The sequence below is a fragment of the Gobius niger genome (assembly GCF_951799975.1).
Source record: "Gobius niger genome assembly, chromosome: 19".
NCBI classification, from domain to species: Eukaryota; Metazoa; Chordata; class Actinopteri; order Gobiiformes; family Gobiidae; genus Gobius; species Gobius niger.
Window position 1 is genome coordinate 15,849,947 of NC_136870.1, and position 16,376 is coordinate 15,866,322.

The window sequence follows — 16,376 nt, forward strand, 5'->3', positions numbered from 1 at the left end:
GTTTCCTGTCCAGCCCCGAGTTTGCTAAACTGAGGATTCAGCTCAAATAAATGATTTTTTTCCCTCCCATTTTTGGCCCCATTTTTGCCAAATACATTTTTCTTTTTCCCCATTTTTTTTTCTTTTCCAATTTTTCTCTTTTCTTTTTGCCCAATGTTTGCCCCATTTTCCCCATGTTTTTCCCCCCCCTCATTTTTGCCATTTTTTAATTACTAATATGTTCCCTATTTTCCCACCATTCCCCCCTCCCCGCAATTTATTCCAAATATTATTGCCACAACATCTCCCTTTCACAATAACAAATATGAAGTTCTATATATTTAGGCAGGAAAGTATCGGGATACACGATAATATCGACTCTAACGATACAAGATACTGTAAACTCTCCGGCATAAAAATGACAGTAAACCTTTGTTCTAAAAGTGTGTAATCATATCCTAGAATACCACACAAGCTGCAATAAACATGAAATATAATGTAACTCAATTTGCTTCAGCTAGAAATAAAAGTTTTACAAAGAAAAATTTGGGGGGAAATAGTAATAAATGTATACACGATAAATATTGAGTCCAAAAATGTATCATTATTTATTAAGCGATAAGTCGATATAGTAATTATCGTGACAGCCCTACTAGTATTGAGCAAATGAAAGGATCGAAAGCAGGTACGGAAAAAAAAAATCTTTAGAGACCAAGTTTTGATGCTTGTTGGTCCAGGAACAGCATTCAATAAAGTTACTTGGTTGTTTCAGCTCAAATAAATGATACAAATGTCAAATAAATAATGCATGATGGAATAAAAAACAGAACTACTGTTCTGTTTTCTGGTTCTAGATGATAAATATTTTAGTATCGGTATCGAAAAAAGTATCGTTCAGGTATCGGTATGATGAACTAAGTATTCATAAAGTACCAGTATCATTAAGTGCATTTTCCATTACCGCATTTTGGTTTGAAAATGTCACTCAAGAAACACAGTCGTTGAATCACCAAATGCAGAAGTAGCAATAGTATAATTGTGGTACTGAAATAACTCATCCACAGTTAGGAGCAGTACTCTTTACATGAAATTATGCAAGGTCCGTCTGCATTGCTCCGCCTCAGCTCTCGACATGCAGAAACATTAGCTCGCATAAAAATCACTGAAAGCAAAGACCACAGCATGACGATATTTTTGTCCTCTCAGCAATTTTCTCTTGGATTTATGTTTCTTTCAGTAACCTCAGTACGAAGATGCCCACTCCTGCTCACAAAGCCAGCGCGCACAGGGCTTATGGCACAATCTGGTGTCCGTCCAAAAAGCTGTTTGTTTTGTGCACATTCCAGCATCTGATTTTGATTCCCGACTTCATCCCGTCTTTGGCACAAAACATTAAACCCTTAAAAGGCAAAGCGTAAAGCGGTATTATAGCCCAATGCTGCAAATGCCCTTTAGACACGCTCACTAATTTAGTGTCCGCTTTCTCATTCTGTACATGACACTGACGCAACTTCCCTTTTATTGGCTGAAATGCCTAAACTGTTGCCGTGGTTACTCCGCCCAGCAAAACGTCTCCAAGCGACGCTCTCGACTCAGCTATGTGACCTTTTTCCTGTGTACCTGCTCCATCCTGAAGCCCTAAATGTTTAAACTAGACTCCTCTTGCAATGCAAATGTCAGGAAATAGTTTTCCATGGAAGACGGGGCTGGTCAATATGAGCGAGTCACGCATGATGAGGCGAAGATGGCTGTGGATACTTCTTTTTTTGGAGGAAGTTTCTTGCTTTCTTGTACAAAACAGGAACATGACTTGATTTTGCATATTATAAGACTACATTAGATGACACATTTGTTTATATATATCTAGTAAAGTAGATTAATGAATAGACTTGTTGGTTACTGTTCTAATAATAACCTTGAATCAGGGGAAAAGTGATGCAGGGTTCAACCAGTTTTCTAATTTCTAACAACTGGCCTTTTAAGACTCTTGCTCAGTTCAGCTCCTCTACTTTACCGAGGCACTAAAATAGAAGGAGTCCCCTGTACAAATGGCAGCGTGACGTTATTCAGAGTGTCCCATAGAAATCCAAATGAATGGTTCGCTCTGAGCCCCTCTCAAACACACAGCTCCGGGACAAGTGCTTCATTGTGGCTTTACAGATGACAGAGTCCAAACAACAAGTGCCTGCCCAGCCAGGACCGTCCCACCGAGAGGAGCCCTCCACGTCCGGGAGAGTCAAATGTTGTACGGTAAACAAACTGCCGGGCGATAAGAGCGGGCACCTGACCTGGCAGAGGCACACACAACGGTGCACGGCTGCAACTGGCGGCAGTGAAGACAGAGGAAGTTGCATTAAGCAGAGAACTGGCAAGCAAGAGCAATGCTGTGTAGAAAAGAGCAAAAAAAAGAGATTCCTCTATTTCAATCAGATGCCCTTCCTGACTATATTCATTATGGCTTGGCTCAGGCACACTGTCATACGATTCCTGGTGGCGTGCTCTTAACCCAAAATTCGACACATTATAAAAATTAAATGCTATTTTTAGAGTGTTCATCCATTTATTCCCATGATGTGACACATTGGAGCCTATCCCAGTTAACATGGGGCACAGGTGGGGTGCAGCTTGGACCGAGGCCAGCTAGTCACTTTACAAACAGCTGAACTGACTGCTTCTTATGTTGGACTCTTTTCTACAATAACCTAATGCAGTGATTGTTGGATCTCAAGTGTATCTCACTGTAGTAACAAGGAGGTATTTCACATTTCAGATAGAGGAGGAAGTGAGATTCATTTCATTGCAGCTGTTTTACACCGCCTGACCAAAAAAAGTCGAAGCCCAGGTGGCCTAAAAAAGGTTGGGAATCACGGATTTAATGCACTGACGCGTGCCTATAAAGGAGCTTTACTCTATGACCCATTATCGATTTACTTTCACTCCTGCAGTAAAAGTACATGACAGCAGTGATCTCGAAGGTTCGCTGATGCAGCCAGCTGCTCTCAGTGGCGTGTGAAAGTGTAATCTCGCTCCCGCTCTTTTCCTCTATCTGGAAAACACTTCAGACGACTGAGGAGGAGCAATGTCCGCCATGGGATGTTGACACAGCTCCAGCACAAGCATTAGCTGCATGACCCCTATTTGCTCGACACTAATGCAGTGTGTGCGTCCACACCCTCACCAAATGATCATCATCACAAAACTAGCTGAAGTTCTATCAAGAAACCAAAGAAAGAAAAACATCATTTAAAGCTATACTGTGTAACTTTACTCCATAATGAAAAAAATCGAGTCAAATATTCCTGTAATATGGGCCAATCGTCATCACCGTATCTAAGTCAGTTATCTTATTTGTGTTGTTTCTCATATTGTGCAGCTCTAATCCAAACAAAACATGATAACGCACTTAGAGAGAGAAAAAAACAAGTTCAGACCGGAAACATCTGCCTCGGTCACTCATATATTCAGCTGTTGTGGATTAATACACATTTTCAGCTTCAGTGGGTATCCGTGACAAGCGGGACCTCGGGAGAACACGGTGTCAGCAGCATCCCAGCTAATCAAAACTGCCGCTGTTACGACATGAGTTTTGGGAAACACTGGAGGTCTGTGGCTCATAATAATTGCAAATGTTTACATGAATAGCCTTGTTATGTGGTCTGGTCTTTTATTGAGATTGGTAATAACTCCAAATGCCGACACCACACAGACGCCAGCCTTGTTTCTCGTGTTTATACACCACATGTGTTGTGACTAGGGTTTATTTCGTTTTTTCCTCTGTGAAGTTGCCACTGCAAACGATCTGCGAGCACTTTGCATATTGATACAACAGTTATACGGCTTGCCTGGGGTTTCCTCTGAGTGCTCTGGTTTCCTCCATCAACCCAAAACATGCCTAACAGCTTAAGATCTGGAGATGGGTCCCACACTTCTCATGACAGGTTTGTCCAGCCTTGTTTAGAACAAATGAGGAGGACAGATTTCTGTAGGGTACATGTTCACCTTAACCACATGGCTTTCCTTGCAGCCTCTAGTATGTGGTTGGGTCTTTTATTAAGATCTCCCACCACAGACAACACCAAAACCTCCCAGACGCCAGCCTTGTTTACTGTGTTGATACGCCACTGCAATTAACACTTCTTTAACAAATATGTACAGACACATGCCATAAACAAACAACAGCCTGCAATGTCTTAGCTAGCATGTAGGGAGAAGAATAAATGATCCATTTCAGATACAGAGTGACGTTAGGGGAAATGGGGAGGGGCATCTCTATTGTGAAAACACGATTATAAGGTCCAAATAAGAGACTGTGTTTGAAATCAATCTCAACCTAAAGCTCTATAACATCACAGATTCAAAATATTGCTACAAAATTCATTGAAATTGGAAGAAAAGGCATTTCAATGGACGTGAGACTGCAATTGTTTAGGTCAAGCAATGCACAGAATATTCCTGGATCTCATTATGTATAACCTTGAAATTTAGATTGTTGTGCAGCCTTTAAGTTTAGTTGCTAATGCTACAGATTTACTCTGATTCAAAAGGCTGATAAACGAGATAACTTCCCTAAAAACACTCCCTTGATGGCTTGTATAATGTCGGCGTGGCTGGGTTTGCGTTGCGCTCGGTGCACACACAGGGATGCTGCGCTCATGCTTGATTGCCCCCTCTGCATCTCTGACCTACTTTTGTCATGAGTTCTCTCTCCTCACCCTCCCAGCCTCCCGGTCCCTCTCGCTCTCACACTGACACCCACTCCACCTTTCTAGCCAGGCTCGAGGTCTGGTTGTCTGCCATTTTGCCCTCCATCAAATGTCAGAAGAGTGCAAAATCGAGCCCTGTAGCCTCCTCAAGCCTCACATTCACTGTCACATTAGACGAAGAGTTTCCGCCTTTGTTTTCATAACTCCAGGATGTCATGCTCTTCTATTTACCGTATGTCATCCCCTGCGGCCTTGGCATATTTGACTAAGAACCATGAGTCAAATTTAAATAATACCTCGGATGAACTGCTGTATTTGCTAACATATAAATATTTAGAAAACCTACTACCAGCTTTAATGTTGTTTTGTGATCATTCACGATAATTGCAAGATAGTTCAGATTTAGTCACATTGTAGCCTTGTTTTGGTTTCAATATTGTATTGAGATGGTTTTGTAATATATATGGTAATAGTAGCATTAATGCATAATTCAAGACAATCGAATATCGTTATTTTTTCCTCATGTTTTTTATCAACCCTACAAGATAGTCTTATTAATATTTGATATAAAACAAGTACTTAACAGGCCATTTCCATTTACGGCAATTACATTTATATTCGTTGTTCATTCATACTATAAATGAACTGCAAATGACAGCGCTATGAATGACAGGGGGACCTGGGATATGACTAGCGCCCTGCCGTTGTCATGGAGACGCTAAAGTAACCACAGTGATGCTCCGGCTCCTCTTTGTGCACTCAGGACCCGGGGCTGTATCTTAATCCACCCGCACACTCCCCTCTCCCCTCCTCTCGGCCCGGGATCAGGGCTATTGGTGCAATGAGGCAAGCGTCTCAATCAGCATGGTGCCAATTAAACGCGCACAAGAATGCAGGGGAAGAGCTTTAAAGCCCACTGTGGCATTTCTTCTCCGCTGTTAACAAGACTACGTCAGCTGAAAGACGTCTGAGGCAACTTAAGAGGGAGACATAACAGTTTTATTGTGGCATCAGCGGGGTATTGGAAGAAATAGGCATTGTTTTCTGACATTTGGTCAAATAAGTTCATCCTGTTGTATTGTTTAAAGGTGCAGTCTCCGTGCCCTTCCTGAGAAGATGAATGTTACATCAGGGAGAGGCTCCTGTCACATGTACTGCAAGCTTTGGGTTTGGGGTGAACTTAAGGCCATTACATGATCAAATTCATCGCAGTAGGGCAGTATATGACAGTATGAACAAACACTGCAGTAATCCGTTTCTACACTGACTTTCATCAAACATGGCAACTCAAGACTGTAGTTCAGACTCTGGGCAGATCAATAAATTACATAAACGTCCACTTTAGAGACTCAACCCATGTTTCAGATGCTGCCAGCCTAAGCCTTCTCTTTCTGGGTCCAAAACCAGGCTGAATAGATGCGGTCACTTTTGGACGAGAGCCTACATGAGCCAATGGTCCACCAGTCTCTGCTAAGTGGAGCACTTAGAAGGGGATTCATTTCATAATGCTGTGGGCTCCGGGATAGACCGGTCACATTTATGAGGAAATAAAGTTAGCAGCCAAAGCATGAAGGCTTTCAACTGTAATGAACAAACAAGGTGGGTGTTGAAACCTAAATGTAATCTTTTATCACAAATCATGGACAATGACCGAGCAACAGTGTGTCCACAAGTGCTCTCATACTGACAAGGGTGAGGGGTGTCTCGTCCAGTGCAGTGCATAGTGCCAGTAATAGCAAATGAAATATAATCAGTTCTAATAATCACATAATCCTAGATGAGCAACAACTACTGAGTTACAGACACAAAAGTCATATTCCTATTGGTAGAACCTGAGGCATTTCAGACATGGGACTCTGTGTAAGTATAGGTTGCTGTTAACATAATAGCCAACCTACAGTAGCCTATGCCTTTGAAGCTATACATAGCACTATACCGTCTACACGCAAACTTTGTTATGGTAGTGTTTTGTCAAATACATATTTCTGTATATTCAGCAGCTCCACAGGGAGGAGCCCCTGTCATAACTCACTCCATAACGCCACACTTCTACAGCATGCCACAGAGCTGCACTAACTTGCAGCATTACGCTCCTGTTCCTTTGAAAACTCAAAAAACGACGCTTTGAGCCCTGTTTCGTTTCATTCTTGTCAGTGCGGAATGGCTCCAGCTGCGGTTACAGACTTCAACATGCCCGTCTTCCCTCCAGTTGCAAAAAAAAAAAGAAAAAAAAAATCAATGTCAGAAGTGAGCGCTCCTGTTCCCATGAGGGCTGGAGGCGAGAGAGGTGTGTCCAGACCCGGCCCAGGGAAAGAAGATGATGTTGAAGTCAGTACATTTCGGCTAATCCACCCATTCTCTCTCTTGTTAGCAAATATGGGCCCTGCTTTGTTGGAGCGCAACGCGTGCTTATGGGTTTAGTGCGTCCATCATAGGCCTACCTACAGCCGGGACCTCGTCGTGTCCACTGACCTAGGAAGGATTACTGGAGATCCCGTATGTGTCAGATAAGCAGGCTGCTGCAGCCGCCGGTTCCCTCGGTGTGTGCGTGTGTCAGGCGCGAGTTATTGGATGGAGACGTTCTGCGCTCCTCTGTTGATGAAATGAAAAATGGGCTTGGCATTTGCGCACAGTCGCTGCATCCTTGCCACCGTTTCCCTGCTTGCTTTTAAATAATGGATCAGCAAGTCCAGAAACGAGTGTAATTAAAGCATTATGCGAGCTTACAACATTGCTTTGTGTTGAGATAAAAGCATTGTCTTTGAAACGAGGCACGCACAGCTATGCGTGAAGCATTTTAGGCCCTTCGGAGCGAAAGATCCAGAAAGGAGCCAGTGAAAAAGCATGCTACAAGTCCTGCACTGACGCCCAGGCATCAAGCAATTTCAAGTGATAACCACGCCAATAACGCTGCATTGTGTTCCCACGGGAAGTCACCAATAATAGGATTAGATAGCCTTTATTGCGCGGTATTGAGCTCGTTACAACGGGACATCATGTGGTTGAAAGGATGGACCTGCTCGGAAGATGCGAGAAGCTACGAGGATGGAGTTATTTCTAGGGGGGAAACGGAGAGAACCGTGTTTCGTTTTATGTAAATGGATGGTCTGCCTCGCTGTGTCTGCTGTGATGGCTGCAACAACACAAGACAGAAAGGGAGCGGAGATGCCAAAAACGCGCGCGGGCTAAAACACGAAAAGGTCCGCCGTGAGCAGGCTAAATGATGTAATACACGTCGCCCCATTCAATGTAATTTCTATAGGGACGCACGTAGGCCCAACCTCTCCCACCTCATGCAGAAAATATTAGGTGACAAGACGAAATGCCGATGGAGAAATACGACGCAGCGGGTCGCCGTCGCGTCACGGGGGGTTTACGGCTTTGTGAGGCGAATGCACGCGCGTGAGGGGAAGCGAATAACGCAGAAATGTCGCGTTTCTTACCTGAGAGCAGACAGCGGTGTTGTGTCTTCAGCGGCAGTCGCTCACCGGGCGCACAACACACACACAGCTCGTCTCCCCGCGGTTCAGCGAGAGGCCACTAGGCGGAGCGCGAGAGGCGAGACGAGGAGACAGGAGGTAGGACGGAGGGGGGTAGGGAGAGGAGGGAGGGGAGGGGAGGGGAGGGGAGCGTGCTCTGAAATGCAACCTGTCTGCTTCACACAGAGTTGAGGGGGCAACAGCATCTGGATTCTGGTGCAAAGTTTAAAGAGCCACGAGGAGGTAAAAGGCCCTATATGTGATTAGGCAGGACGTAAAAGCATGTATAACAACAAAGACACATAATGAGTGTTGAAATGCAGTATTAGTATCAATATGAGCATATGAAGTGAATATTGTGTGTTTCTTCATATATATGCTATATAATCATTCGACTACAGTGTGGTTACAGTAAATGTCTGGTGCAGTGAACACAGAGGGGTCACGTCTTGGCACCGAAACCTGAAGGTTCTGAACAGTGGAGCCTTGTGTCACTCTTCTCTCTGTCAGAGTCGGAGCCAACTTTTGCACCGAGTCGAGAAACCACTCGGAAAACAGCAGCAGCGGGAATGCTGACGGACAGATCCCATTTGGGAATATCAATGTAGTTAGTCATGGGGGCAAAACAAGAAACTTTATGGTTTTCACTTTTGCAACAGCTGTCGGTTGCTGTATGAGCAGCATGTGGATTATCAGGGTCCCGTGGAGCTGAGACAAAGTGTGTCCATCCCCGTGCAATTTTTTCTTCTTTTTTTCCCCCACAACCACACAAAATAATTGGCCTGAAGATTCCCTTCCTGTCAATCCGTGCCAGACTGTGACTGACTGATTTGATAGGGTGACGTGTCTTGCCTGGAGGCTTGGACGAATTTCACCTTAAATCCTTTCAGAATGGTAAATGGTCTCAACTTATGAAGCGCTTTTCCACCTACACGAGGCACTCTCATTCATACACCAGTGTACGCAGACACTGGAGGCAAGGTGGGTGAAGTGTCTTGCCCAAGGACACAACAACAGTGTGCACCTGCAGGAGCCAGGACAGAACGAACACTTGGCCCACTGCAGAAAAAGGAAAACAGAAGAGAAAAGCCAAAGTGATCCCTGTAATCTATAACTACTATGATAAAATAGTTGTAGCAGATTAAAGAACAGCTTCATCCACCAGACAGGAAAAGCTGAACTTTCTCCCTTCCCAATGTGCCAAGTCAATTTGAGATTTCGATTCATTTGAGGCGTATCTTGCAGCTCCAGTGTCAGTCTGTTTACTCGGATAATGTTAGAATGTTATGTGTGGCTAAAGTATACAGAGAAGCAAACAAACCCCCTCCATGTCTCCAAAATATGAAACAATGTAGACTTTTGTGTCGCTGCATCGAACCATGACAGTCCTGTTTAGTCATACATTTCCAACTTCGCAGAAACTGCCGACCACACCAAACGCTGGACGGATCAGATTTTAGGAGGAGATGGATATCATCGGTGTTGACGCTTGATGAAGGGAATCAATGCCATTCTCAATTTCACAGACAAAAACTCACAAGTCACTTTATTGTCGGGCATTTTAGACCCAGCTATCACAAACATCTTTGAAATTAAAACTATAGGTCTGTCTTATTATTATTTCATAGTTGCTGATGCTGGTCATATTGTAGAGAAAGGTAAAGTTGGCCCCATCAACTCAACCTCCAATTCTCTGGTTGTAGGCAAGACTTTTATGCTACTCCAGGAGGAAGGAGTCAGACTTGTCATTGGCTCACCTTATTTACTCTCAAACCTCTGTGTGTCTGCTGCTATGGCCATGTTTGTACATGATTTGATTTTTGCCTGGCTGGACAGTAAGAACAACTGTGTCTCTTCCCCATCGTTATTATTTTCTAGTACCATCAGTTAAAAACAGTGACTGCCTTTGTAATAACACTAGAGGGAGATGTTGCAGCAATTTATCAAATGTTCTTGGTATTTTGATGGTCAGCCTAATGTTACCTAGTGTTTCATTAGCAGCTCATGGAATCTATCTATCTATGGGAACGACAGACAAAATTGATGCACAAAAAAAACTTAATCTAACAAGGATTAGTCAAACTGTCCTTACCTGTCAGCATGGCCGACTGCACCCATCAACAGGTTAGGTTGTCCGAGTTGGTTAACCTTTTTTGAAATACCATCTCTGACTGTTTACGCAGTATAGTTTGTGAAATGTGTAGGCTATTTTGACTATTCAGACCTCAGTCGCTGACACGTTTCCCTTTGCTGCCCTCTACAGGTGCTGTTGAGGAAGTTTCCCTTTTCCAAGAGGAACCAAAAGACAAGTTCATGACCAATTTGTTGAGGGTCTTGGAGGTACAACAACAACAGCACACACTCACAGACTATACCACTGTAATATATCATTGCACAAATATAACTTCAGATCATGTTTCCCCAGGGTTTTGTTTGAAGTTTTAGGGTGCCTTGTTGGCATTTTCATGAAATACTGCTACAGACGTTGATTGCTACTTTGTGTGGTCTGATAATGATGACAGTCAGGTACAAAAGAAAGAAAAGTATTCAAGCTCCAAACTGAGCAAACTGAAATGCTTATGCTTCTTTTCAATAAGATAAAGATATTATTTACAATAATGTGGAGAAGCAGAAGATGAAAGTTCAAAATGCGCTTTTGGTACTGTCTCTGCCTTTGCATTTGGATAAAACAATGCAAAGGAATAATATTAGCTCGCCTTACAGCGCCCGAAAAGATGGTAGTTTCCCAATGGAAATGCGATTGGCACAGATATAATTCAGTTGGAGCTCTCTATCGCTTGAATTCATGGAGCAAAAACTGAAAATATCTCATGCTGATCCAATTTATTAACCTTTTAACCCCCGCCTTCACCAAGTGCATTTTCTCTCTGATCTTTGTATCATCTTTACCCAAATCTAAAAGGTCACAGCCTATAGGCCAGTGTAACGCCTCATAAGAAAGTTAAGACCTATGAAACTAAATGGATATTTTCTTCTTCGCATTGTTCATCATTTTTTTGGCCATTTTTCTGTTGCTCATCTGTCACTTTTCAGTGGCTCGTTTGTGGCTTTTTTGTTACTTTTTCGATCACATTTTTGTCGCGGTTTTGTTGCATTTTCATCCTTATTTTCGTTGCTATTTTGACCATTTTTACCCAGAAGCTTTCAGATTGTGGTAAAGCCAAACTGGAGAAAACGTGCCTGGTTCAGGTGGGGGTTAAGAGGTTAAATACATTCAGACTGAATTAGATTTTGAGATCTTAATCACAAAGTAACATTTTTGCCTGTACTGTGTGTTGAGAAAGTGAATTGCATAACTATATATCCCTTGAACCAATATGTACATAGTCATTATGTACATTTGCCATTTCAGCATCGTGTATTGCTCACATTGTACACTTTGCTGTACTCATTGCTATACAGTATACGCAAACATGCTTTTTCTTTTTCTTTTTGTGTGTGTTTTCACTGTTTTCGTTTTGTAAGGGATTGGGGGGAAAGGGTAAAAAAGAGGGGATTAAACAAGTAACGTGAAGTGAAACTGTTTTATGTGTTTGATTACAGGTAGCTGGCCCGAGATGGAGGCCAGAGGTCTTAATCTTCTCTCTAGATCTTCTTGACACCAGGATGACATCTAGTGCTCAACGCTCCTCAATACAACGAGAGGAATTGCTTCACAACCACATGGCATGACCACACCGGGGCACAGTAGTAGCCGAAGGCCATTTGAGCCTGATGGATGTCCTGGAACGTGATCTTGTGTGGAAAAAAAAAAACTGGCAAAGCAATGTTACTACAAAGGCAAGTTTATTTGTAAAGCACGATTCAGACCAAAGTAGTTCAAAGGCTTTTACAGGAATGTGTTGAAATACACTAAATTACACTGAAGATTTTGGACTCTTTGTGATGAGCGCAGTGTACCTTTCATGTGGCAAAGTGGAGTAAATTGGAAGTAAATATTGTCCCTTTCCCACGTTTCCTGTGTACATAACCCCGGGCCACCTCATAATGAACTTACTGGCCCCTAAGAAACACACACACTGAAGGAGCTTTGTGTTGTTAACCCTTTGCTGAATCGGGCCTTCTTGATCAACTCCATTTTTTGAAGTCCATCCACTGACCACATGCTGACCAGCCCGCAGCATGGCATGGGAGGAGTTAATGTGTCTCTAAGCAAGAAAAGAAGCGAATCCCTCCCTCCAATTCTCTGCTCTCTGAATGGTCTAAAGCCTCTGGTTCACAGGGCAGCCCCCCTCACACTCCCACCACCCCCGAAAGCCCCAGCATGTGCAGGATATGTTGTCTTTGACTTATCTAGACCAGAATTACCTCGTGGACAGCTTTGAGACCGCGAGAATCGGCCCCTTTATCCATCCGACAACACTCACGTTAACTTCATTTTCACCGTGCTACTTTTGCAGAGAAAGCTGAATAGGCAAAAATGAATGGGAACTGTGAGCTTTCCCGAGCGGATGTGGACTTCATGTTTACCTCGGAGTCCGTGGGAGAGGGGCATCCGGGTGAGTGCGGGGTGTTGCGGATGGATCTTGGAGTGTGTGGTGTGTGTTTGGGAGGATGGATGCACAGGGAGCGCTTTTTAAAGACGCGCTCCGTGCCAGTTCGGTCGACTGTGCTGTGATCTTGCATAACTTTGCCCATTGATTGTCACTGACTTTGAGGAATGCGCAGAATGCAGAGTGCCGGCCTCTACACTCAAAGTTCTGAATGGTCGCTGCAGTTTAAAACATCTTATCAAGTTGGTGTCAAGTGAACATCTTTGCATGGGCTATGTTGGGAAAAGGATGTTTTTCTCATACTACTATGTTTTCGATAGATTTTTAACTTTCAATCTATAACTGATATGATTGTTTTTACACCGTTTCTCATATTATAGACAATTTCTAATGCACAGCGGTAGGAAAAGTCACAGTTGTCAGCCATGTGGTGCAGAGGAGTGGACAGGAGCTCTCTAAGCAGCGGCACTTTGAACATGTGATGAACTTTTGGATCGTGTCACACTGGTATGCACGGACAGAGCCAGTGCTATTCTTAGGGCCATAACGCCTCATGGGAATGGCCCCAGTACTACTCTGACTTACTAAAACTGAAATTTGATCACTAGCACTACAAGATATGGAGCTGCATGCGCTACTAGGTCAACCCAGGAAACCTTTGCAGGAAGCACTTTTTAAAAATATGCTTGTTTTGTTCTAGATAAGATCTGTGACCAAATCAGTGATGCAGTGCTGGACGCTCACCTCAAGCAAGACCCAGATGCAAAAGTGGCCTGTGGTTAGTTCAACAATTCACTCAGACACGTGCAAATAGAGAATTATAATTACTTTTCACTAAACAATGAAATTAAATTATCATTAAGACAGTTTTTCTGTGCGATACAGAGACCGTGTGCAAAACTGGCATGGTGCTGTTGTGTGGTGAAATCACATCTCGAGCTAATGTAGACTACCAGAAGATCGTAAGAGAAACCATCAGACACATCGGCTATGACAACTCTGAAAAAGGTGACTTGTGTGCATCTGTCTTACATATCAAATTAACTTTATGTATTAGTTCCTCTGTCAGAGGTTCTATTTTGAGTTTCTCTACTTACTGGTGATTGATTGCGGAATTGTTTCTCTCCAGGTTTTGATTATAAGACCTGTAATGTGCTGGTGGCTCTGGAGCAGCAGTCTCCAGACATCGCACAGGGAGTTCACATCGACCGCTCTGAAAGTGACATTGGGGCAGGAGACCAGGTTATTTCATTTCAAAATATAAATGAACAATCAGCACATGCTTATTATGCACTCAGAACTAACTTATTGATATGAACAGGGCCTGATGTTTGGATATGCCACAGATGAGACAGAGGAGTGCATGCCCCTCACTATCGTCCTGGCCCACAAACTCAACGCCAAAATGGCAGAATTGCGGCGCAACGGGACGGTGCCCTGGCTCCGACCAGACTCCAAAACACAGGTATTTACAGAATACTTCAATTTCACAAATTAGTTTGATGTAGTGATGAAGTGTGGATCTGCTTTTTTGACACATTACTTAACCTTTCAGGTGACAGTTCACTACACCCAGCAGGACGGAGCTGTGATTCCCATAAGAGTGCACACCATAGTGATCTCTGTCCAACACGACGACTATGTGAGTCTGGAGGAGCAGAAGGAGGTCCTGAAGGAGAAGGTGATCAAAGCTGTGGTCCCGGAGAAGTACCTGGACGAGGATACCATTTACCATCTGCAGCCCAGCGGGCGCTTCGTCATCGGAGGGCCACAGGTAAAAGCCTTTAGGGGATTAAAGGTTTACAGACAATTATCCACTTAGACACACATAGGGGCTGTTTACAGTCTTGACTAGAGGTTAAGCCTGTGTCAACAGCTTTAATGCAGTGAAGTCAATCCCACATCCAGGTCCCTAGAGCTCCTATGGTCTTTACATTGTTACATATCGAGCACCTGTGTTTTGTATTTGTAGGGAGACGCAGGCGTGACTGGGAGGAAGATCATTGTGGACACTTACGGAGGCTGGGGAGCTCACGGAGGAGGGGCCTTCTCCGGCAAGGACTACACCAAAGTGGACCGTTCTGCGGCTTACGCTGCCCGCTGGGTCGCCAAGTCCCTGGTCAAAGCCAAGCTCTGCAGAAGGGTCCTGGTCCAGGCAAGCATAAAATGAATGATTCATACGACTGGCAAAACAACTACTGGAACAGTTGAAACTCTGGATTGTTGATATGTCACGCTGGACTCATGCATGTAAACACGCCATACTGGATTGTAGTAGCCATGTTGTTTGGCACTCGCTCTCACAAACACATTCTCATTCACACTGGCCTATTTTAAGTGTTTTTAGTGGTAGAGGAATCCAGAGTGAACAGAGGAAACCTTTTCTAACACAGAGAGAATATGCAAACTCCACACAGAACCAGCTCGGGAGTCAAACCTTCTTGCTCTGAGGCAAGAACACTAACTGCTGCCCGTTATAATGTATTTATATTTACCATTTTCAGGTGGCGTATGCGATCGGAGTGGCACACCCTCTCTCCATTTCTCTGTTCACGTTCGGCTCATCTCAAATGTCTGAGAAGGAGCTGCTGCAGATCGTTCATAAAAACTTTGACCTGAGACCTGGAGTTATCGTCAGGTTTGTAACCAAAGCCGTATTTTGCAGAGAATCTTTATTTCAGTATTTATAGTATAGTATTGGATGCACCCAATAGGAGGTTATACTCATGAATGTCTTTTATTTTGAAGGGACCTGGACTTGAAGAGACCTATCTACCAGAAAACAGCCAGTTATGGTCACTTTGGGAGGAAGGGCTTTCCCTGGGAGGTGCCTAAGAACCTCGCCCACTAAATGGTGCATGTGAGAGTGCTACTGTCCCGTAAACAGATCCGTGTAACCTGGTACGGGGCAGCTGCAGTGGACAGTGGGATGGGCGCATTTCGCAGGACAGGTCTCAGGCGGTTTTTAGGAGCGCAGTAGCTTCCATCTGTAATTTATGACTTTCCCTTACACTTCAGTGGCAACACAAACAGATTTTTGTTACAGCGTTTGATCCCATGCATGACGTTTGTCTCAAATTTAGTTGAAGAGAAGATTGTCTGTGATTACTGACGGGACAAAGTGAATGGCTACGACCAAAACTCTAGTAAGTGTTTCCAAACAAACTGGCACTGTTAGAAGGTACACCTGTTGCCTTATTTTACAAATAACACTTTGCATTTAGTTTAAGACCGTTTTTCATCACTGCACAATAATAGGATGGAAATAGCATTTTAATAACAACAAGAAAATACATGAGTAACATGATCCGCGGTGATTGATTTTTCATAGTTTCTTATGGTTGACAATTATCATGAAACAACTGATGTGTGTAAATTATTTCAGTTTTCATTACAATGTTATTACACTTTTTGGTACCAAGCCATGCTATTTCCAACCTCCCATTACTGTGCTGTCAAGTGCTACCACCAGTTTCAAGACGGGCAACTAATAAACATGTTGTTGACTCGAATTACCAGAGGAGACTGTCCAGACAGATTTACTGATTACCTTTCAATCAGGTGTATCTAACAAAAAGGCCAGTGATAACACAGTGTAATCACTGAGAACATACACATGTCTTAACACTAAGTCTTAATGTTTGGAGATTGGTTGAAGAATTCGCTTCCAAAGTTGTTGTTTTTTTAATCCTATCATTTTA

The 16,376-nt window shown here is 43.4% G+C and overlaps 2 protein-coding genes across 18 annotated transcripts in view; one reads left to right on the top strand and one right to left on the bottom strand.

The window, feature by feature from the left end:
* LOC306979066 (uncharacterized protein) overlaps positions 1-8,295 on the bottom strand; it is a 30,314-nt gene extending 22,019 nt beyond the window's left edge. For all 16 annotated transcript variants that reach the window (XM_079577868.1, XM_079577867.1, XM_079577876.1 and 13 more), the window contains exon 1: positions 8,126-8,295. The gene's annotated coding sequence lies outside the window, so the exon portion shown is untranslated. The remainder of the gene's footprint in view (positions 1-8,125) is intronic.
* Positions 8,296-11,822: 3,527 nt separating this feature from the next.
* On the top strand, positions 11,823-15,939 carry LOC306979046 (S-adenosylmethionine synthase-like). Of its 2 annotated transcripts, XM_079577818.1 has the most exons (10): positions 11,823-11,962; positions 12,583-12,681; positions 13,376-13,453; positions 13,561-13,683; positions 13,805-13,917; positions 13,997-14,140; positions 14,231-14,449; positions 14,648-14,830; positions 15,180-15,313; positions 15,424-15,939. In XM_079577818.1, the coding sequence occupies exons 2-10, from the start codon at positions 12,603-12,605 to the stop codon at positions 15,524-15,526; spliced, it is 1,176 nt and encodes a 391-aa protein (XP_079433944.1). In that variant the 5' UTR covers positions 11,823-11,962; positions 12,583-12,602; the 3' UTR covers positions 15,527-15,939. The 2 variants fall into 2 exon arrangements, with proteins under 2 accessions (XP_079433944.1, XP_079433943.1); XM_079577817.1 differs by lacking the exon at positions 11,823-11,962 and having other exon boundaries at positions 12,427-12,681.
* Positions 15,940-16,376: the final 437 nt, after the last annotated feature.

Coding starts and splice junctions, on each gene's coding strand:
- LOC306979046 (XM_079577818.1), top strand. CDS start 12,603: ATGAATGGGAACTGTGAGCTTTCCCGAGCGGATGTGGACTTCATGTTT. Junction 13,918..13,996: donor ACATTGGGGCAGGAGACCAG/GTTATTTCATTT, acceptor TGATATGAACAG/GGCCTGATGTTTGGATATGC. Junction 14,141..14,230: donor GACCAGACTCCAAAACACAG/GTATTTACAGAA, acceptor TTAACCTTTCAG/GTGACAGTTCACTACACCCA.